Raw genomic sequence first — 24687 nt, 5'->3', positions numbered from 1 at the left:
AACAAAAAAATATTTAAAAATTGACAAAAAGATAAAATAATTTTTATTTTATTTACTTTAAGTAACTATATAAAAAATTCAGACAATAAAACTATATTGTAAATTATGTTTAAAAATCTATAAAAAATTTTTGTTTTTTTAGTTTTCTTTACCTGTCTGTTACCTTGAAGGTAAACTATATTTTTTGTGTAATAAACTTAAATTAAATGCGACATTTAAGAAAATAATAAGAAAGATTACAAAAAAAAAATAGATTAAAATGAAGAAAATTAAGAAAATTCCTATCTGAATAATTATCAGGTACAAAAACCTTAGGCTTTACTTATACCAACCCAAACTAGACTATTTAAACATTTTTTTAAATATTATTTATATTATTATTATTAAATACGAAATAATTATTTTGTTTATTTGTTTATTATAATATAACATTGGGGGAATAAATTTTTATCTTTTTTGAAAAAAAAATAATAAAAATTATATATTTAATAAAATGTCTAGAAAATTTAAAAAAATAAAATAAATTTCCCCCCAAAAAAATTTGGTTGACATTTGAATTTTCAAAAAAAAAAAGAAAAAAATCTTTTTAGATTATTCCAATTGATGAAATTCTCTTCTCTTCATTCCACGAGAACAATTTCCGGTTAAAGATGGGATGCGGATTCTCCAAGAAGGACAATTATAACATAGTTCAAGCACCAGCAGGTTTTTTAATATCTTAAATGTAAAATTTTCTTTGCAGTGTCATCTGACTCAAACGAAGCCTTGTAGAATTATTTTAAAAAAATATTAATATGTTAGAGGCAATGGGTTATTTTTTTTTTAAAAAACTTCAAGTCACTTTTTGAGCGGGTATTTTTAAAGAAAGATCTGATTCTAACCGGAAATGTACTTCCAGCATGTTTGGAATACCTAACCCTAGAAATTTCAGACAAATTCGCTTTTGAACTTAATATAACTTTAAGTCAATTTTTCGAGAGCTTTTTTTTTTTTTTATAAAATTTTTAGAAAAATCTGATTTTATCCGGAAATGGATTGCGGCATGTTTGGAATACCTGATCTTATGAATTGTAGAATTTTTTTTTTTTACCGTTTAAACTTTTGAGTCATTTATTAATTATATGAAAAATCTATGGAAAAAAAACTAATATAAATTATATTAAGTTTCAAAAGTTGTTGATGATAAAATTATCTGGAATTTATAGGGTGGGCATTCCAAACATGCTGCAATCCATTTCCGGATAAAATCAGATTTTTCTAAATTTTTTTTAAAAAAAGTTCTCAAAAAATTGACTTAGTTATATTAAGTTCGAAATTTCATAGCGAATTTGTCTGAAATTTATAGGGTTAGGTATTCCAAACATGCCGGAAGTACATTTCCGGTTAAATTCGATTTTTAAAATTTAAAAAAGTAACAGCATTGGCGGAAAAAAACGCATTTGCCGCTTTATGAATTTTTTTTTAAAAAAACTAAATTAAATCATATTACAAAATTATTTATATTTTTTTTTTTTACTAATTAAAATATTGCCTAAAATATCACCTAATTTCGTAATCATCTTAAACTACTTAATCAATTAATCCCATTTTTTTTATGATAGACCTAAATGTTGCTTGGAGCGAGATAAAGTTATAACCGAGAGAATATGACCGACTGATTCATTTCCGATTTAAGTGATAATTTATAGTTTTAACCCCCATTTTTACGATTATTTTAACTTATTGTTTTAGCTGATTATAATTAGGGTTTTCTCCATTTTCATTGTTCAGAAAGGGGATGGAAGGAAGGAAGGAAGGAAGGAAGGAAAAAGGAAAGTTAATTGAGAGTTTGTTTCGCCATAAAAATCATTGCATTTTTTTTCTCTTTCAATCGGCCTGCAAATTCCGTATTTTATGGGCCTATGGCCAGTCTGCCCTTCTGAAACCCTGGTATAAAAGTCAATGTGAAAAATATATAATTATTACTAATGCTGAGTTCTTCCCAATATTTACGATAATTTTAAAAAAAATTTAAGCGAGATTATGGGTGTGCGAATAAATGTTCGTTATTTATTATTAATTTAATTTTGTATCACGTGTTTTCTAACAGATAACCCATTAGGGCATCATGCAACAGCTGCCGCCCATGACACAAAGTATTTTCACAATTTAAATCGTTTAAATAATAATTATTATAATATACATATATGACCAAGAAATCTGAGGTCTAGTAAAAAAAAATTTAATCCGTAATTTGATCCCGAACATTAAATCGGGTGATTCATTTTATTTGGTATTCGAAAAATTATCGGATACGAATACCAAATAAATTTCCGGTAGATTTTTTAATGAAAACAGCTGACATCGATACTTTTATTCTAGAAAAATATTACGCCGGATCCTGAAGATTTTGCTCACTGATGGCTCATTGGGACATTTATTAGCTAAATCTAGAGGTCCAGACAATATTATTTTTCTGGCTCAACACTAGGTTCTAACACGATCCTTAGTGCCCTAAAAAATAAATTAAAAGGTTTAGAAAATCGATATTATTACTAAACATTGAGAAGTGATATTTCATATTTTATCGGTTATATATCAGAGACCCGAAGAGGTATCATTTGCAAAACCCGGATTTTTTAAATCCGGTCCGAATTTTTTTAAAAATATTTTAATAATTTCCGATTTAAAATATTCGGTTACGACTCGACCCGGCCCGGGTATTTTTTTTTTAAAAGGCCGGGTTTAAAAATTAACATTTTGGGTCGGGCCCAGCCCGGCTAATTTTTTTTGCAGGTCTCAGACATTATCTCCACCCTACAATGGTAATGCGTTGAACATATATTTGCAATTATTATATTTTAAGTGATTTGATTAAATAAAAACACATAATTTGTCAATCTAACAAATATGGTTTTAATTTTTTTCGAACAATCTAAATTGATCCAATTTGCGATTTATATCAGATTTTGACATCTGTCACAAATTTAAATTATTTTCTATAAAAAAAAAATAAAAGACTTAACGGGGTTGACAAAGTCAAATCGTTCTCACCGAAAGTCCAGGAAGACCAGTTAACGGACCAAGGGGACTCTGCGTCTCACCGAAATAAATCTCATTTAAAAACTAGACCTAGTTTTGGATCGCCCAAAGATGGAGATGTGGAAGGGGGCAACGGCGAAACCCGAGAGAAGTCAAATGGTGACTTATCCTCGCTCAAGGAAAATGATGAGGAAAACAAGGCGGCAGGAAAAGAATCCTCGACCCTCGCGGAAGGTCATGGCGACAATTTTCCCGCTAACACATCGAGAAGAAATTCTGCGAGAAGCCGGGGGGAGAAAAAGGAGGGATTCGAGCCAGACTTGGAATTCGACGAAACATTTCCTAATACCGGAAAAACGTTGGAGAAGGACGAAGCGGTTGCGGGCGAGGAAAATGAATCTACGTTAAACATCAACGGGGACGTGGTTAAAGAAAAGGACGAACCTAATTTAGGGGGAAGCGCGGACACCGGAAGTAATTATCCTAACGAGTTTACTCGGGATCCACATCTGGAACAACAAATAGGGCTGGAAGCCAGAAGGATGAGTCTGGACGCTAGAAATGTTCGAGAAAAAGATGATGCCCGTGACGACGCGGACGAGAAAATCGACAACGGCAATTTCCCAGGGAGGGACTATAGTACGAATCTCGTGGAGTAAATACATGATTTATTTGATTATTTATCGAAAAAATAAATAAAAATGTGTTTATAAAAAATAAAAACTCTTTACAATAGATTTAAAAAAGAATAGAAAAGAATAAACTTCTTTTACAAAAAGAAAGAGGGAGAAATGGAAAGAATAAAGAAAAATTTACAAACCCCCCCCCCCCCCCTCAATCCACTCATCCAATTATCATTTTTTTTTTATATTGATGAATTACCTGCTCATTATCGACAAAATAAAAACGTGTTTATAAAAAATAAAAACTCTTTACAATAGATTTAAATAAGAATAGAAAAGAATAAAATTCTTTTACAAAAAGAAAGAGGGAAAAATGGAAAGAATAAAGAAAATTTACAAACACCTCCCCCCCCTCCAATCCACTCATCCAATTATCATTTTTTTTTTATATTGATGAATTACCTGCTCATTATCGACAAAATAAAAACGTGTTTATAAAAAATAAAAACTCTTTACAATAGATTTAAAAAAGAATAGAAAAGAAAGAAATTATTTTTTTTTAGAAGAGTATATAAAAAAAATGATAATTATTTTTAGCGAAAGGTGGAAGCAAAAATCAATAATATTTTTTTTACCTGTATTTTTTCTCTTTTTTAAAAACGACCTTTAAAAAAATAAAGATTTTCTAAATGCCAAAATTGTAATTATATATTCTTCTTTTTAAATAAATATTATTAATATAGATAAATTATTAATTTATAAAAAAAATATAAAATAAATCTAATAAAATAGAATTAAAAAAGGATTGAAAAAATTAATGGAAATTGGAGAATTTTGGAAAAAGAGATAGAAGTGAGAATTAGGTAGATTAATAAAACGTAGGTATAATATCCAAATATAACAGGGGATTGGGGCATGATGGGACATGATAGGATGGTACAGTATTAAAAGGGTAAGAAAAAAGTGAGAATAAAGTAGATTAATAAAGCGAAAATGGTAGATATCTGGGGATGGGGTATGATGGGACATGATAGGATGGTACAGTATTAAAAGGGTGAGAAAAAAGTTTGAATAAGGTAGAATAATAAAGCGTAAAAGTAGATATAATATCCAAATATAACAGGGGATTGGGGCATGATGGGACATGATAGGATGGTACAGTATTAAAAGGGTAAGAAAAAAGTGAGAATAAAGTAGATTAATAAAGCGAAAATGGTAGATATCTGGGGATGGGGTATGATGGGACATGATAGGATGGTACAGTATTAAAAGGGTGAGAAAAAAGTTTGAATAAGGTAGAATAATAAAGCGTAAAAGTAGATATAATATCCAAATATAACAAGGGATTGGGGCATGATGGGACATGATAGGATGGTACAGTATTAAAAGGGTAAGAAAAAAGTGAGAATAAAGTAGATTAATAAAGCGAAAATGGTAGATATCTGGGGATGGGGTATGATGGGACATGATAGGATGGTACAGTATTAAAAGGGTGAGAAAAAAGTTTGAATAAGGTAGAATAATAAAGCGTAAAAGTAGATATAATATCCAAATATAACTGGGAATTGGGGCATGATGGGACATGATAGGATGGTACAGTATTAAAAGGGTAAGAAAAAAGTGAGAATAAAGTAGATTAATAAAGCGAAAATGGTAGATATCTGGGGATGGGGTATGATGGGACATGATAGGATGGTACAGTATTAAAAGGGTGAGAAAAAAGTTTGAATAAGGTAGAATAATAAAGCGTAAAAGTAGATATAATATCCAAATATAACTGGGAATTGGGGCATGATGGGACATGATAGGATGATACAGTATTAAAAGGGTAAGAAAAAAGTGAGAATAAAGTAGATTAATAAAGCGAAAATGGTAGATATCTGGGGATGGGGTATGATGGGACATGATAGGATGGTACAGTATTAAAAGGGTGAGAAAAAAGTTTGAATAAGGTAGAATAATAAAGCGTAAAAGTAGATATAATATCCAAATATAACTGGGAATTGGGGCATGATGGGACATGATAGGATGATACAGTATAAAAAGGGTAAGAAAAAAGTGAAAATAAGGTAGATAATAGAGCATAAAAGGTAGATATAGTACCCAAACACAACTGTGGGATGGGGCATGATGGAACATGGTGGGGTGGTACAGTATAAAAAATGTGTGTATGGGAGGGGGGAGGTAAATTTTGCCTCTCTATCTACTTGGAATAAGGGGATAAATAAATGAGAAAGAAAGGAAATACTTTGACGGAAGGTAGGAAACGCGTTCTTAAAAAAAGGAATGTCTAAATCCGCGCTCATAGCCTTATCGGGAGGTGGCGTTTTTTGTTTTTTAAATAAAAAAGACGATTATTTGGGCAGCGGCGAACTAAATTAATTTTTACGCCTTCATAGAAAATAAGTAACGGTGTGGTTAGGCCAACGACTTACAATAATACCTAAACTGACGACACGTTCGTTAAAAGTGTACACCAATGTAAACAGCTGAGGACCCCATTTTGATTATCCATATCATAATTAACATTTTTTAGACGAGAGGCAAATTTACTCCTATGCCTGACGCAAACTTTATTAAATAATTGTCCGATCCTCGAGATAATAAGGAAGCAAGTTATCAATTTAATAGTAGTTTTTATCACGAGAATAATTACCATATGTGGGTTACCAAGATGGCGGGTCCAGCTGATTTGCATTTCAACGACGTTTTCAAATGCATTATTATGAATACGTCGTCAGTCTAAGTATTATAATATATCATTGGGTTAGGCCCCCCCCCCAATATTTTTCATTTTTTTTTTGTTTTCAAAATTAAAAAAAAATTTAATTTATTTTCCTGGTGAGATAACTTTTTTTCTAAAATTAAATTGATTATGCAAATTTTTTTTTAATATTTAAATTGCAGACGATTTAATTTACGTTTCATAAAAAGAAAAATTAATTTCTATTTAAAAAGGATAAAAATTATCGTCCTGTTATCAAAAAAAAATGATTTTTTTCGAATTTGAAGGTCATAGCAAAAATTTTCTAGAGTCTGAAGTGTGGAAAACATTGTTATTGGATGATCGGAAGGTTCTCGAAATTCGATGCTATTATATGAAATCTGTCACATCTTGTTGAATACAAAAATGATGAAATAATATTCTGTTCCCTAGACTAATCAATCAAATTGTTGTTGTCTATTGTTCATGTTACTCCAATTTCCGGAAATTAAAATCATGAATGTGTTTATTTGCCGATTATCTTAAATATATATTTGATTCTGAAATCCACGTAAGCTCGTTACGAATCGTAACTGGGAGTAATATTCACAAATTTTTATCCCCTGAGAACGGAGAGGGTCTTAAAGCAATTTTGTTTAAAAACTTAATTTATGAATTAAATCAATTAACCATATTATTTATAATTTTGGTCTTAAAATAGACTTATCATTAATATTGTAGTATCTATCATTTTAAAACGATTTGATTGATTAATTAATTTGGCTCAAAAATTTTTAAAAGAATATCTGTATATGATAAATTCCATATTTTTGAGCAGACCAATATTCAACTGTATTCTTGAAGATCAATAAGATAAATTTTAAGGTTTTTATCCGCAAAGTCTCCCAGTTGTAAAATAATTTAATATCCCCTTTTCTTCATTCCATTTAATTATTATTTGATTCTTTTGCATTCAACTTTCTTTTTGCTTTTAAAATTGCCACGAAGACTTACAGCAACAACCGTCTTTATAAATCTATTGTATTTAATATCTATTGTGTCTATGAATTCAAACTATATATTATTTATCATATTTAGTAATTTAAGTTAGACATCCTCTTAAAAAACAGGCATTATAGTAAATTGTAATCTTAGCTTATAATCCACAAAAATTAACATATAACAAATCCGGGCTGGCTTATTAAAAAGGTATGCCAGATCTAATGATAATGCTCAAATTCTCAAGCATATTATATAATTATAAGGCAATATTATAAAATTTCTCAGATAATTTACCCTAAATATTGAAATTTTAAATTTGGATAATAAATTTTTTGTTGCTGTTCAGAAATGCATTCAAAATGCATTATTTGTTTTTTTGAAACGCTGAAACGCGCTATTAGTCATATTATATAATTATCAGGCTATATTATAAAATTTCTCAGATAATTACCCATAAAATTGAAATTTTAAATTGGATAAATATAATTTTCTGTAATTTAAAATAAAATAAATTAAAATGAAATAATATTTTTAAAAAATATATATCCCCCCCCCCTCCTCCACCAAATCAATTAATTAATTTTTTTCTTTAAATAACCCTCAAAATTTTTTTTATTTATTGATAACGATCGAAAACTTCGACAAATTTTTTTAAACTTAACGATCCCTACAAAGTGACCTAATACAGTTTTTTTTTTAAAAATAGAATAATTACGATAATTAAATTATATTCTAATAAATGCTTTGTATTTTTGTATTCTTCGCGGTTGAATTTTAGATATTTCGCCGCGCGAATTCGCGCCAGCTGTGAATTCGAGGCTAAGCCCTCCTTCATATTTAAGCGCGGTTCGCTCAAGCGATAGCGAAAATATCTTCGCTGATTAATTTACGAAAGAAACCGATAATATTTATAAATACGGACGGGGAATCGATAAAATTCGTGCCAGCTGTTTAAGTAATATTAAGAAAAAGTATCGTATTCGTGAGAAAAATCGAACTCCGATCTCGCTAGCGATTAATTTCGCATCGCTAGAGCAAATCGCGCTTACCATAAATAAATGAGGGCATTGGGCTGAATTCCAATAATTCGCATTCGGCCTGGCATTAGATAAAAACCAATTTTATACCTCAATTGTCACCGAGACTCTGGGTAAATCTAGAGGGGAGGGGGGATTCTATCAAATAAATATAAAATTATTTCCCCTCTCGAAGATAAAATTAATTCCAGACAACCCGTAAAACTTGAGATTTTTAACTTGCACTAAAAGATCTTAAGTAAAGTGCCGAATGAGATAGAACACATCTTTAACGTCTAAAAAAACGATTATAATACATATATAAAATTTTCGGAAAAGGGGGAAGGGAAAATTGTCCTAGAGGAAATTTTGATTATAATAAGGTGAATTCCTCGTTGTTAAAGGTTGGAATCTAATAGTGAGACTTGAGTGAGCACGTGCGTTTCGTTATCGCAAAAGGTTGATTTTAAATTGATTGACTGGATTATTGGTGATGATGACTTATAATGTAGTCATAAATCAAGGCCAAAAATTGCAAAAATAATATAACACACGTGAATGGTTAATGTCACTCATTGAGTTTATTTAAAATCATGAAGCCAATTACGATATATAGCTAATTTACAAACTAAATACAACATAGCTAGCTAATTTTGGTTTTAGACTATTTTTTTGTCTAGATTTTAAAACATATTTCAGGATTTATTTAAAATTAAATTTGTTAATTTTTCGTTCGGTTAGAAAGAAAGGGAGAAAGGAACGAAATTTTAAACTTTACAATTTAATATTATTATAAACACACTAATGCAGATTGCCGAAAAGAAATCCTGAAATTAAAACTACCCCGGCAAGCCCTTCCTACAATGACACGTAAAACGAATTTTTCAAAATGAATGAATGAATGTTACAAAAAACTATATTTTATTTTCTTCCCGCCATTTTTTTTTTGCTAAAAAGTAATCTATTCCAAAAGTTTATACATAAATTATATAACATTTCGAGAAATCGAGGTAAACAATTTTGCGAGTGATATGATTGACATCTTTTTGGTCCTTTTAAAGATTTTTTCGTGAATTTTACTCCCGATTTTCCTCGTTGTCTGTTGAGAATCCTTGGGAGGTGTAGAATCATCCTCATCTGCCGCCTTTGCCGTTATTGCTGAAGGGATGAGTAGTGCCATTAAATTATTGATATCTTATAAATTTTTATATAATGCATTTATTAGAGTATGTGTGAATATAAATGATAGTGTATATTGTGGTTGCATCTATCACTCATTATTGGATAGAGAAAGGAAGGAAGGAAGGAAGGAAGGAAGGAAGGAAGGAAGGAAGGAAGGAAGGAAGGAAGGAAGGAAGGAAGGAAGGAAGGAAGGAAGGAAGGAAGGAAGGAAGGAAGGAAGGAAGGAAGGAAGGAAGGAAAGAAAGAAGGAAGAAAGGAAGGAAGAAGATAAATAAATAAAGATAGAAAGAGAGAAAGAAAACCTTTATGAACATTCTGTGCAACGTGAGAGTAATCATGGGATCACGAACCCAAGTTATAAAGTGCTATATAATATCTCAGTCATTTATTTATTTTTCGTCATCATGATATTTATAAAAAATTAATAATTGGGAATACAAAAACTAAGTTAAAATTAAAGTAAATATATAACTCAAAAAATGGAGGAAAATGAAGAAAAAATAAATAATAATTCAGAAAAAAAATTAATTATAATAGATTGGAAAAAATATAAAATTAAATATAAACGGGAAATACAGAATTGGAAAAATTCAAAAATATCATAAACTATACTCCAGGAAAAATAAGAATAATATACAAAAAGGATAAGAAATGCATAATTATCCGCATTTTAATTAATTTTCAATAAAAAATAAAAATGGCCGATTCAATAAATATGATTATAAGAGGTTCCTTTTATAAAATGTGACGTAATAGCGCGTACAAATTGAGCGTTCGCGTTTTGTTGTAATTTATTGATTATGAAAAAAAACGTAACGCGTCCATTTGTTTAAAATTGAAGGTTGTCTTTTTTTTATTAATATCCGTCTTTTCGAAATTTTAAATAAGTTCTAATGAAAATTATATTATCGTCTGCCTTTTTATTTTCTTTAATTTCTAAATAAATATATTCTTTTTTTAAGGATTATAAGTAAGTTATTTATATTTACATTTTATGTAATATTTTCAAAATGGAGAATAAAAAAAAGTAATGAAAATATAAGCTAGACTGCTTGCGTTTGTTTAAAATGGTTGCTAACGCCAAACGATAATTTTTTCCCAATTTGAACGATGCCATTTGGCATGCATTATTGGCTTTTTGCAACGCGTCATTTGAAACGCTCAATTTGTGCGGGGACTATAAAAGATAATGAAATTCTCAAGAAAAAAATAATAAATTATAAAGTATATATTATACAAAATTATAAAGATGTTCATAAAGAGATCAAAAAAAAAATATTCTGCGAATATTTGTTCAAACCAACAATATAACAACTACCCTCGATAATCGTTAGAATACAGATACAATCAACTTTCTGAGACATTTATTCAACCAACATTTCCCCGAACACAGTCAACTTCTGGGAATATTTATTCAACTAGCATACACAACCATCCCAGATAACGGTAAAATTTGAACACATTATAAACTTTTGAAATATTGATTTCAATCAACATTTCACAATTCTGATAAATGTAAATATATTAACACAATCAACTTCTGAACTTCTGAGATATTTATTTCAATCAACATTTACATCTATCCCCCAATAATCTTAAAATATGAACACAATATAAACTCCTGACATATTGATTTCAACCAACATACACATTTATTCCTGATAAATGTAAAATATTAGCACAATCAAATTCTGGGATATTTATTCAATCAACATTCACATCTACCCCCTGATAACCGCAAAATACTAACACAATCAAAAAATATTGATTTCACTAACATTCACAAATATTCCTGATAAATGTAAAATACTAACATAATCAACTTCTGAGATATTTATTCAACCAACATTCACATCAACCCCCCTGATAACCGCAAAATACTAACACAATCAACTTCTGAAATATTTATTTCACCGCCATAACCATTATTCCTATTTTCAATTTCATTATAATCTTTTTTAATTCTTTTTTTTTAAAAAATTATATCCAATTTATAAATAACATTATGATTTCATTTTTTAATTAACATTTTATAATTTTTAAGTAAATTTGTTTTCATTTATTTTTCTTCCAATATTTTTTTGTAGGAACCTCTTGTAATTATTTATTAATTAGTACCTCATTTAAATTTAAATTTTATAAATAAAAATGTTATATATTTTTTAAAAATATCAATAAAAATAAAGTTATTTTCCACGTTAAAAAATAAATATTTTCTCATTTATATTGAAATTATTGCTAATACACAATGTTCTTATAGGTTTAAAATAATCTTTCTTTCTTTCTTTCTTTCTTTCTTTCTTTCTTTCTTTCTTTCTTTCTTTCTTTCTTTCTTTCTTTCTTTCTTTCTTTCTTTCTTTCTTTCTTTCTTTCTTTCTTTCTTTCTTTCTTTCTTTCTTTCTTTCTTTCTTTCTTTCTTTCTTTCTTTCTTTCTTTCTTTCTTTCTTTCTTTCTTTCTTTCTTTCTTTCTTTCTTTCTTTCTTTCTTTCTTTCTTTCTTTCTTTCTTTCTTTCTTTCTTCTTTCTTTCTTTCTTTCTTTCTTTTTTTTCTTTCTTTTCTCTATGCAATAATGAGTAATAGATAGATACAACGACTATGTTCTCAAGAGTTAATCATTGAGACTTATGGTAAAAATATAAATATAAAAAAAAGAAGGAAAAAATTTTGGGCCTAGAATAAAATTAGCTTTTTGTAAATTATATAAATGATATACACTCAAAGATGAAAAAAAAAGAAAAAGGAAGAAGGAAGGAAGATGGTAAATCTTATGAGTGTATAATAGCGGTTAGTGTTGTCAAACGGCCCGATTTGAGCCGGTTTTTTAAAAACGGTTAACTCAATATATTATTCAGAAAAAATAATACGCAAGTCTGAATATTTTGCTCATAGATCGCACAAAGGTTTGGACATCTGTTGCCGAATTCTCAAGGCCATAGGCAATATATTTCTGGCCAGTATATGGAGTCAGCCGTATTTAAAATCGGCTCAAATTTAGCCGATTAACAACACTAATAGCGGCTATACACTCTTAAGTTTTTTTTAGCATATTTAATGACCTTTATTTATGTTTATTTTCTAAAAAGCAAGTAACATATTTTGTGATGAAAAATAATCTCTAAGAGAAATCAGTCCCAGATTTAGCCATTTATCCCTTTAAATATTTTTTTTACTCCCTTACCCAGCAGGAGCTTACTCTGTGCACCCCCTGTGGAAGATATAGGAAGTCATATGGCTTAACCGGGTCAGGTAGACACTTTAAAACGAGTTATTGAATTAATTTGTAGCTTTCTAATCTATTTTTTTTGATTCCAACTTTCCAGTCTAACCACTTAGGACAGTTGCATTAAAAATAGGTTGGAGCTATAAAAAAAAGCATGTTTATAAATAACAGCCTAGACCGTTATTTTTAACCGAACTTAAACCCTCTAACACATGTTCGTTACTGTTTGGTTCTCTAATGGAAAAGTGCGAATATTAAATCTATTTATGTTAAAAAAAAACCGAGGTAGGCTTGATTCAGCTGATCTAGCGAAATGGCTACAGAGTTTTGGTAAGCAAAAATAATCTCCTCCAAGCTAGAACCGTCACTCATCCTGTTCAGCACAATTTCTAACCTTCCCTCAACGGACTCCGATCTCCGTTTAGACAATTCGGCCAGAACCCGGTTATCTTTGACGTCCTTGAAGTCGTCAATCAAATCATCCCCAATTTTATAGATTTTGAACTCATTCATCATTTTCACACCTATTCCGCAGCCCACATTTTCTTGAGCATCATTATGAAATTAAAAAAAAACATCTGTTACGTTAAGAAATATATTCCCGAGGAACATCGGGTGTGGGGGGAATACATAGTTTTTTTGTATATTTAAGTCTATAATAGGGTTAAGATTAAATTATATCGTGTAATATATAAATTATCTCTAATTTTCTTAATATTCCTTCATTCTTTATGAGTAAAGATTGCTTTAAATTGCCGTTCATTTAGTAATAAGGGATGGTTGGAGTGGGGGGAAGGGTTTATTTCTAAAAGATTTCTTCACTCAGGATTCTGAAAGAAAAAAATAGGAAAATATGAATGGCAAAATTAATCACTTTCTAGATCATCATTAGTCTCATCATCTTTTTGATTGAGTTCAAAGAGGGTCTGTTGTTTAGTTAATTCGCCTTTCAATCTAAAAACATTTAAGAAATAATATAAAATAATATATAATATAATATTTTTCAAAAAAATATTTATAATTTAAAGAATAGGGATATATATATATTGTTAGCATCAAAGTGTTATTTTTTCAACTTTAAACTATTTTTTAAGCGCGTTTTTTTTAAATTTAAAAAATCTGATAATACCGGAAATATATGCCTTCCTTCATGTTTGGAATTACCTACCCTATGAATTTCTAACAATTTTTCAGTGAACTTTTAAACTTAATATAATTTGTGTTTAAATTTCTCATAATTTATATTTAAAAAAAATAGAAAAAAAATTAGTTTTGTAAAAAGACAAAATAAATTTAAAAAATAGAAAAAAATAATTAAAATAGACGAAGTATAAATTAAAAAAAATATATCATTTTTTTAAAAAAACTCTCATCTAAAAAAAACCAAATTTTCTTTTCATTTTTTTGTAAGGCATAAATGCGTTAAGATACGAGTGTCCTAAAGTAATCAAAAATGTAAAATTGAAAGAGTAGATAATAGTGGGGGGAAAACTGGAAGAAATTACAAATAAAAATAAACATATGTTATACTTTAAATTTTCTCTCATCAACTTGGAGTTCATCTCCAACAACAGCTGGTCCATCTTGAGGCGACCCGCATTTCTACGAATCAAATCGGCCGTTTGATTGATGTGAGTTTGCAGCTTGACTTGACAAATATCTCTAGACAGTTTGGCGTTGGAAGAGTGTTGAATGAGCTCGCATTCGTTTATTTCCTTCCGTTTTAACTGATCGATTAAACTTTGCACGCATTCGTTTAAGGTTGAGATCCGAGCCTTAAGTTCTCTTATTTGTTCCTCGCGAATCTTAACCTTATCGTAAAACTCCTCCTCTTTCCTTCGATAATCCTTTTCCAGCTCCACCTTGCACTCTAGCCGAGCTCGGTCATACATATCCTCCATAACGTTTTTCTGCCATTGCCCCAAGGTGATACCCTCTAAGCATTTATCGTCACCTCTCTTTCGGTTATTAGTGTTAGGAAGTTCGTTCAAACTTAGGAGTGGCTCAATTTTATCCATAATTTTTTTGATGGTGCCAACTATATGGTAGTCGCTTCTGCCATATCTAATGGCCAGTTTAATATCTTTCATACTTTCCTGGTGGAAGATAATCAGTTTGGAAATATCTTCCAGTCTTTTGTTATTGAGAGTAGTGGTAGACGAGACATTTACTGGTTCATTATTAGTATTACGACTTTTATAATCGTTAGAATTGTTGATTGACGTTATGGCGCTCGACGAAACGTTACGCTTCAATTTTGAATTGACATGTATATCAGACATTCGTTAAACTCGGCTAACGCGTTACAAATTTTATAAAAAAAATTTTTTTTAAATAATTGTGAACATAAAAATTAAATAATATATTAAAATAAACATTAAAAAAATTTGAAGAAAAAAAATTAAACGTTTTTTTCAAAACATAATAACTTTCGATAAATTTATAATTTTCGAAGTTCTAATAATTTATAAAAAAAAATTTTTCATTATAACATAAGGCAAAGAACATAAAGAATAGAAAGAATAGAGAGAATAGAAAGAATAGAAAGAAAGAAAGAAAGAAAGAAAGAAAGAAAGAAAGAAGAGAATTTAAACTTATCTTGCGCTATTTAAAAAATAATATTCGCGGGGTTTTAACTTAGAGGCTCAAAACCGTGCCCGCCTGGTCGGACTTGCATTTTTACCGGTTGGGCAAGAACTTCGCGCATTTATTTTTTTAAAAGTCTTAGGTAAATGTACATGTTTCTCTACTTTATGGAAAAAAAATCCATTATAACAAAATTAATTTTCAAAACCGGTCGAAAACCGGTTTCAAATATGATTCGCTGTTGGATCCTTCGCATGTTTTAAAATTCCTTCTGCATGATAAAATATATTAACGCCTGACAAATTATAAAATGTACCACTGAAGGCCGAAACAGGGAATTTTTGGCGGGAGCGGGGAATTGCACGAAGACTTTCCCATCCCAGAAAATGCGGATAATTTTCTAAGCAAGGTTCTGACGAAAAGCCTTTACGACAAATACCGAAACGTCGTTACGAAATCGGGTTACTCCTTGGATCAATGCGTTCAGCCGTCCATAGATTATCCCAAGGCGTTGGACGACAGGATTCCTAGTAAAGAAACGATATTTTATTTTTAGTTTATTTAACATCTCTTCGAGTAAAATATTTATATATAATCGAATGATTTTACTGAGGGATGTTCTTTCTTTTCGAAAGAAAGAAAGAAAGAAAGAAAGAAAGAAAGAAAGAAAGAAAGAAAGAAAGAAAGAAAGAACTCTTCTCTTCTCTTCTCTTCTCTTCTCTTCTCTTCTCTTCTCTTCTCTTCTCTTCTCTTCTCTTCTCTTCTTCTCTTCTCTTCTCTTCTCTTCTCTTCTCTTCTCTTCTCTTCTCTTCTCTTCTCTTCTCTTCTCTTCTCTTCTCTTCTCTTCTCTTCTCTTCTTGTCTAAACAATGCAAATAATATATAAAAAACAAAACAAAAATCATATTTTGTGTTTTTTTTCAAACATAAAGAAAAATAGGGGAAAAAACAGGTTTAAATATTATAAAAACAATCAAAAAAAACTACCCACTAATAACGATGGATAATTGTAAAACAGTGAAAATAAAAAATGTTTAGTAGTTTTTAGTGCTGTAACGCGTTACATAAAAACAGTAACTCGTTACTTTTTTGAAAAAAGGAGTGCGTTACCATTACTCGTTACCTTGTAAAAAAGTAACGTGTTACACGTTACTTAAACAAAATACTAAATATTATTATTTTCTCCTTAGGTAATAAAAAATAAAATCGTAACAGAAATAATATATATAAGATAAGGTTTAGTACTCAACACCGCTTTGACTGTGCGCTTGCGCTAAACACACGCTAGATTGGCGCAGAGGACGAGAGGGAAAAATTTTAATATGCGGGAATTTATCAAAAAATATTTAAAGAAATGATCTATACATATCAAAAAAAAAATCTTTATTAGATCTTCTTCATAAAAATCATTTATTCAGATCCTATTATAAATATTTTATTTTTCCTTTTATTACAATTTAATCTCAAATTTATATTTCATTTACTTTCATACGTTTTTTTATTGTTCAGATTTAAACCTGCTGGACACCGAGGTTAAGCTATTTGAATTAGGGACATAATCTAACACTTTACAAAGTGAAAAACTTAGTTGTTAATTTTTCTATATTTGTTAACTGTAGCGATTACCTTAGAATGACTTTATGATAATATATTTTTTTTCTTTTTAGCATTCACTTTTTCTGGTGGTAAGCTCCTTCAATATCACTCTCCACTTTATGTTATTCATGCTATCTATCTCTTTTATCTAATTTTTATTTATTGATATTGGCTCTAACTTTATTGCCCTATTGAAGTCTTGGCCTTCCTCTTTTACGTTTGCCTATCACGTCCAAACTCTTAACCTTATTTCCTTCTCATTGTGTGCCCATACCACCTAAGTCTGTTTGCCATTATCTTAGTCTTAATAGGCACAACCTTTAAACTTCCCAGTATTCTTGTACTTCGCACCTTATCCTTTCTGATACCCCAGCAATCATCCTCAACATTCTCATCTCCATAGTTTGTAGACCTCTCTCGTCTGATTCTTTGGATGGCCATGTTTCCGAACTATATAGAATAGTTGGCTGTACTATGGAACTGTAAATTTTTCCCTTTAATTTATTTGGGATTCTCTTGTCAAAGAGCACTCCAGATAAAGATCTCCACTTTAACCACCCTTGATTAATTTTACTCTTTATCTCTTTTTCACTGGTATAAATAACTCCACACAGCAAAAGAGTGGGGTGACCAGGAAAGAATTGAATCATTCTTCATCTGTAAAAAAAAAAATAAATAATTAAGTATACTTTTTGGCACCAACTTTTTAATATATGAGAAAATTTAATTAACGTAGTAATTAGGATATTGATTAAATATTGATTAGATTAACAATTTTGTAACTGTATAAAAATTCAACAACAAAAAAAAATATAATAAATAAACATTAAAAAAAAGGAAGAAATATTGGTGGTTGGATCTGAATTTAAGAAGAAAAAAAAACTCGGTTTAAATTAATTATTTATAAAATTTTAATAAATAAATTATAAAATTTAAATAAATAAATTGTAAAATTTTAACAAAAAATATGAAATTAGAAAAGCCTTACATGTTACCTATTTTTGAACAAGTAACGAGTAACGTTCCTTTTCCTCTAAATAAGGTAACGCCGTAAGTAACGACGTTACTCTGATCGGTGATACTTTATAGCACTAGTACACTATGCGGGAAATAGCATGTTAATAAAAAATATAGTAGATTATTAATATTCCATATATTTTTTTTTGTTATGGTCTTTAAAGTGGTTATTAAGCATTCTATGTTAATAATATTAGGTCTATGAACATAAACATATATGATCATTTTTTAAGTATAAAAAAATGATATTTTTAAGTAAAGAAATAAATATTTTTAAGTAAATAAAATTAAATTTTTAAGTAAAGAAATAAATATTTTTAAGTAAAGAAATAAATATTATAAATGATATTTTTAAGTAAAAAAATGATATTTTTAAGTTAAAAAACAATGATAATTGATATTCCTTTTATAAAATAAATAAATAAATTTCAATGATATGAGTTTCCTAAATAAAAAATTTAGCAGTGAGTTAAATTAAATGACAATATATGTTAACTATAGATATATTGGCTTTCGAGGCTGATTGTTACTACGCATTTTCGGACGTGTTCGACCCTCTCATCAAATGTTACCAACCTAATTATCGGCCTAATTTGGACAACAGACCTAACCTCAACCCTACGCCTTTGTTGGCCCTCGAGGATATTGATAACGAGGGATTCGAAGGAACCAGAATATCCGTTTCGCGTAATATTACTGGATTTCCCTTCCCACCCGGATGCAACCGGATGCAGAGAAGACAGATAGAAAGTATAGTTTGCCATTCCTTGAACGCTATTGGAGACCCATTCAAAGGTATATATGACTCCTTAGTAAATATTCTTACATACGCTTTGAATATTTAAATATGCGTTTTGCTGAAGGGGGGAAGGATGGAAGGAAGGAAGGAAGGACGAAAGAAAGAAAGGAGAGAAGGAAGGAATGGTTCTGATATATGTATGTAAGTGGGCAAATATTATAACCATTATAAACATAACGGTATAGGTGTTTATTACTCTATAACGGACATGAGCGAAGAAGCAAAGGAAAATTTTTTCGATCTCGATATCTCAATCGACAAACCAATTCCGGTGTATGATAAATGCCAGATTTCCACAGATTGGCCAGAAGCTAGGGGTCTTTGGCTGAGTCAAGATAAATCGATTGTAATCTATGTCAACGATGTCGATCATATTAAATTCGTCGCCATAAAGCATAGTAAATTTTATAATTCGTTTAATTGACGTTTAAATGATTTATACCAGTCATTCATTACATTTTTATTATATATATCGACTTCTTACATTTTAGAGGAAAGTCTGCACGACATATTTTCAAAACTTTGCGGTATGGTGGCACTTTTGGAAAATTTTTTGCTGGAGATGGGCCATTGCTACGTGTGGAGTTTTTCCAAGGGCTATTTGGTATCCAATCCTTTTTACGTCGGGACTACTTTGGTTTGCGAGACCCTGATATACCAGGACAAATTTTCTGACATGGAATTGGAAGATTTTAAATCGCTTTACATTTCTAACTTGGGGAAGGACCAATGCAAATTGATATTCGACAATTTCAGCAACAAGATAAGAGTTCAGAGTTTCCCAGTATACCCCGTGTCGGAGTTGGAACAAATATTCCATTTCTACAAATATTTAGCACAAATATCAAACAAGGTTTTATTTAAAAAAAAAAAATATATATATGTTAGCAGCGATGCTTTTTTTTTGTTTAAAACTTTAAATCGTTTTTGGGCGCGAACCGGAAATGAATTCTAGCACGTCTAGAATACCCTAATCTTAGGAATCGTAGAAAATTTTACCGTGAAGTATTGAATCATTTAGAATTTACGTGAAAAAAATCTATGGGGAAAACTAATATAAATTATAATTAAGTTCAAATGTCTTAGGGTAAAATTATCTGAAATTCTTAGGGCTTCTTAACATGATAGAATATATTTCCTGTAAAATCCCATTTAAAAATATATTGGCGGGAAAAATTGATTGGCGGGAAAAATCCATTGACGCTATGTACATCATATATAAATATATTTACAATTTTAAAAATAAGAGAAATAATAAGAATAATAATGTTATCTGATAATATTATTACCGATAATTAACGCATCCTTACTACATACAAAATCGATGTGGTAGCTTTATACCGAAAAATTATTACTTTTTCATGAATTCACGTTCGGTCCAAGGCGTGACATTGGCTACCGATAATCGTTTCTTATATTTGGGGTAACGGAAGGGGGGAGGACTGGGAGGCAGCAGTATAATGGTAAAATTAGTAATTTGACAAATCTTGCAAAGATAAGATTCTTCGTCACGTCTCCTTTGATTACATTTTAAAAAAAAACTATATATGTTTAAGGAAATGTGGTACAACTTGATTACATAAGTAGCACAATGACATTTAATAATACCTAGACTGGCGACGCGTTCATAACAATGCACTTGAAAGCGTCGTTGAATGCAAATCAGCTGGAATCGCCATTTTGGTAACCCATATAGGTAATTATTCTCATGTTTAAAAAACTACCATTAAATTGATAACTCGCTTCCTCATTATCTCGATAATCAGGCATTTCTTTAATAAGGTTTGCATCAGACAAAGGAATGCGATAAAATTTTTAATATATGATACGGGTAACCAAAATGGCGTCCTCAGCTGTTTTTCAATTGATGGTACACTTTTAACGAATGCATCGTCAGTCTAGGTATTATTATATGTCACATTGATCTAACACGAGTCTTGGTTAACAAGATTTAAAAAGATTTTTACATGTGTAGTGTTGATAAATCACCTAACATGGACCATCTCTATTGTGTCTTTTTCAAGCTAGCTTCTAAGTTAAGCCTCAACTTGAAGATTGAAAAGAATATTTCTGGATAAAAATATGGCTAGGGCTGATTTATGGTTAGCTAAGGATAGGTAGTTTAGCAACACTATACATGTGTATAGTGTAGTTAGGTTTATTAAACAACTTTATATATATTATCTAAAATATTTCAAAAAAGGGGCTTTTTTCTAATTATATTATAAATTAAATATATCATCATAATATTAATCAATTATATTTACAAATTAAAAATGATTTCCAATTTTAAAGTTTGTGATTCCTTTGTGTTATGATTAATTATAGATAGTGCCTTAAGGTAGTACCTATCAAATTTATCATTTGTTTATTTTTTTTTCATTTGGAGAGGTACTACCAAATTTTTTTTTCTCGAAAAATCGTGATTTTTTGGAAAGCATCTGTAGCCTAGTCGGCAAGAGCGTCGCTTACCTATCCGATGGTTATGGGTTCGAATCCCAGCAAAGATGACTCGGCAGTATCTATAATTAATTTTGTGTTATCACTTTAACACAGTTTAAATATTTCACAAATTAGGATATTATTATATAATGATCTAAAAAAAATTAATCAAAAGTGATACTTATTAATAATTAATTGTTTTGAAAAAAAAACCACAAGGATATACCCTTGATAGCAGATAACTTCATTCAACTACCGCCTGGGGAGAATAACGTAGTTTTTCCATTGTTCACGAAGCAGAAAAACGATATTTCCAAAGTTCTGACACCAGACAAATACATAACCGCCATAAAAAAAGATACTTCGGGAGAGGATAACACTTCAGATTTCACCGATATGATATGTTTCGGCGTTAAAGACGTAGATAATAACTCCTTTTACACTGATGGCTACGTATGCAAAAATGTCGAATCATACAACAAATATGATTTCATAGTCAAGGACACCGTACAAGTAGACGAAACCACTCAAAGTAATTTCTGGAAAAAACTCGATAATTTTTCGACTTTCGACAATATCAAGTTCCCTTTTGACGACTTCGTATCTGACTGTTTCGTCATGTCAATCTTAAACATGTCCGATTATAATTTCACTCCATTTATGGAGAAGAGCGAAATCAATGAACCTCTGAAAATATCTAAGGAGATCCTGCAAACGACTATTTCACCCAAATTCGCTGGAACATTTTGCGAATTAGCCGATAACCCCGTGCAGCAAGGAGTCGTAGAAGCTAAAATAAAATCCTTGCTTTATCCTTCCTGGGATGCCTCCAAATTTTTTTTCAGGAATTGGCCCACCGGAAGGGCGTTTTGGATATCCGAAGATAGATCCATGCTATGTTGGATCAACGAGACTGACCACGTCAAATACTTCGCATTCAATTGCAACAAGGGTATCTTCAAGCTCTGGGAAAGGTACCAAATCTTCATGAACGCTTTCCAAGAAGGTCTTAACACCGTTCACGTTAAAACTACAACACTGTCTTCCTTCCCTTCCCTTTCTAACAAACAATACCACGTAGGAGCCGTCATCAATTCCAGAAACAAAAATTTGACTTACCTCAAGAATTTGATGTTCTTAACCGGGTTTCAAATAGTCAATTTGAGAATGAATGAGACCCTAGTAGAGATGTGGGTCATACAAAATCCCTCATCTTGTAACGCCAGTAGTCAGAATAGTATTGTTAATGATGAAATCGAACCGGAAACGGATCTCTTCCAATGCCAAATGAATAGCCTGATGACCAAAATCTCTTACCTTCGTTTCTTGATTAAGCATAGCTTCGAGGATAATAACGTGTTAGACGATTCATTTATGGATCTTAAGATTATGGCGGGCAAGGTCGAAATTCCGCGGGAAGATAGTCAAATCATAAAATCTATCGTTTCCAAAAACTTCGACAATTTTCCCGATTTCCGCTGTAAATATACGGCCATATCGCGTTTATTGACGCCTGAGGTTTATAAAAACCTCGAAGAGTTCAGGTCTTCCAATGGAATCAGCTTAGACGATTGCATCCAAGTCGGAGTTGATAATCAGGGCCGACATTTTGTTGGAATGATAGCCCTCGACGAAGAATGCTATGACTTGTACGGCGATCTCATGGACGCCATAGTGCAGGAGTGTAGCAAGGACCGTGTTGTTAAACACGTTTATGGTGATATCGCTTACTTCCCAGAAGTCAGTGAGGATTTGAATGCTGACTACGTTTTCTTCCTGGAGTTTTCTGTAATAAGGAACTTGTACGGTTTCCCTTTAGTAGGTGGATGCAGGGATATATCTCAATTAAAACACGTTTACCAGATCTTGAAGCGTTCCCTGACATCAAAGGAAATGAAACCCACCCTAGAATTTACCGATTTCACTTCCGTTTCTGAGGAAGTAGAAACAAATCTAATCAACGAATACTATAATGAGGATGATTCTCTTATACACTTTTGCCCGCAGCTAAAACGGTATTGGCCCAGGTAATATCAACTATTTTAAAATATTTCCTATAACATTATATTTTCCATTTTGTTAAAATAGATACAGAGCAAAATGTGCGATTCCTAGCTCCTATAGTGACGTTAGTGATATAACGGCTTTTATAAACGTGCAAGACCATCTACAGTGCTTCAAATATTTCGATTGTCAGGACGTGTGGAAACAATTCAAGAATCTCTACCAATCTTTAAACGCTTTGGAGAGGGGCATTTTGGATAGTACCGAGGGCAAGGTACATTTCATGAAACACGAGAGATACGGTTATATTACTTGTTGCCCTTCCGACCTAGGCGCTGGCCTCCAGATAAAGATCCGCCTCAAGCTCGCAAACATTTTGAAAAGCAACGATAGCACCGATAACGGCGGGGGTGACTACGAGGGTAAAGAAAAGAATACCAGAAATAAAAATATGGTCAATAAGATTATCAAACCCACCGTGAATCAGTACAATCTTAGAATAACCTTTTGGGACGATCAAATCCTCGAACTGACCAATAGGTCTTGCTTCGGTTATTCCGAAGTGGAGATATTCCAACAGATCATAGATTGCACGAAGGATTTGATCAGGAAGGAGATCGAGATGGGACCCGTGCTGGATAATGGGAACGTGCTGGAAAACGGGGAAGACGTTTCCGATGATTCGGAAGTCAATAATATCGATAACGTCAGCTGATTTTTCTAAAAAAATTTTTTTCGGAAACAAAAGAATAGGGGGGATAATCTAGAAATTTAAAATATGTATATATAATATAATTTACCCCCTGATTGACATTTGTTGATTGATTATTATTTATGGTATTGGATGATAAAAATATATAAATACATATATACATATAATAGTGTAAATTTTTGTTTATAATCATGCACATTCGTAAGATCAGCTGATACACGAATTTTCAAAAGGGTCAATGTTCATCCTGAATATTTAAACTATTTAAAATAAGGTTAATGATAGTCACTACCTTAAGGTATTACTTATCAAATTTATATTTTGTTTAGTTTTCATTTGGATAGGCACTACCAAATTTATTTATAATATATATTTGAAAAATCGTGATATTTGGAAAGCCTCTGTGGCCTAGTCGGCAAGAGGGTCGCTTACCAATCCCTACTCAGATGGTTATGGGTTCGAATCCCAGCGATGATCTTGTTTTTTAATCTAACTTGGTGGTTCCGTCCTTGATGGGATGATATATAGGAGTTCGGACTCGATCACGTGATTCCGTTATATTATATGCTAAATAATAAGGGGTCTTATTACACTTTAATAAATTGGCAGGTATTTAGCAAATTAGGTTGGTATTTTAGTAAATTGCTATACGTTGACTTGGTAATGACTATCATTGACCCTTAAAAACCATACCAACGTTCCAATTTTTTTTAATTCAATAATCGCGCAGCATCGATAGCGGTCCACGAGGGAGAGATTCCCCA

The 24687-nt window shown here is 30.9% G+C and overlaps 1 protein-coding gene across 1 annotated transcript; it reads left to right on the top strand.

The window, feature by feature from the left end:
- Nucleotides 1–507: 507 nt before the first annotated feature.
- On the top strand, nt 508–23941 carry LOC135924885 (creatine kinase, flagellar-like). Its single transcript, XM_065460044.1, has 10 exons — nt 508–705; nt 2090–2135; nt 2999–3676; nt 9177–9236; nt 15679–15884; nt 18468–18761; nt 18951–19163; nt 19257–19618; nt 21427–23234; nt 23296–23941. The coding sequence occupies exons 1-10, from the start codon at nt 651–653 to the stop codon at nt 23924–23926; spliced, it is 4353 nt and encodes a 1450-aa protein (XP_065316116.1). The 5' UTR covers nt 508–650; the 3' UTR covers nt 23927–23941.
- The last annotated feature ends 746 nt before the right edge of the window (nt 23942–24687 follow it).

This window comes from Gordionus sp. m RMFG-2023, chromosome 1, assembly GCF_954871325.1.
Source record: "Gordionus sp. m RMFG-2023 chromosome 1, tfGorSpeb1-WG-v2, whole genome shotgun sequence".
In the NCBI taxonomy this organism is placed as follows: Eukaryota; Metazoa; Nematomorpha; class Gordioida; order Chordodea; family Parachordodidae; genus Gordionus; species Gordionus sp. m RMFG-2023.
Note: the sequence above shows the minus strand (reverse complement) of the source record. Positions and strands in the feature narration are given on the sequence as shown.

What these genes read in the sequence shown, in the direction of transcription:
- LOC135924885 (XM_065460044.1), top strand. Translation starts at nt 651, where the DNA reads ATGGGATGCGGATTCTCCAAGAAGGACAATTATAACATAGTTCAAGCA. An exon ending in TAGCACAAATATCAAACAAG is followed by an intron (nt 19,619 to 21,426) that starts GTTTTATTTAAA and finishes AAAAACCACAAG; the next exon opens with GATATACCCTTGATAGCAGA. An exon ending in CTAAAACGGTATTGGCCCAG is followed by an intron (nt 23,235 to 23,295) that starts GTAATATCAACT and finishes TTGTTAAAATAG; the next exon opens with ATACAGAGCAAAATGTGCGA.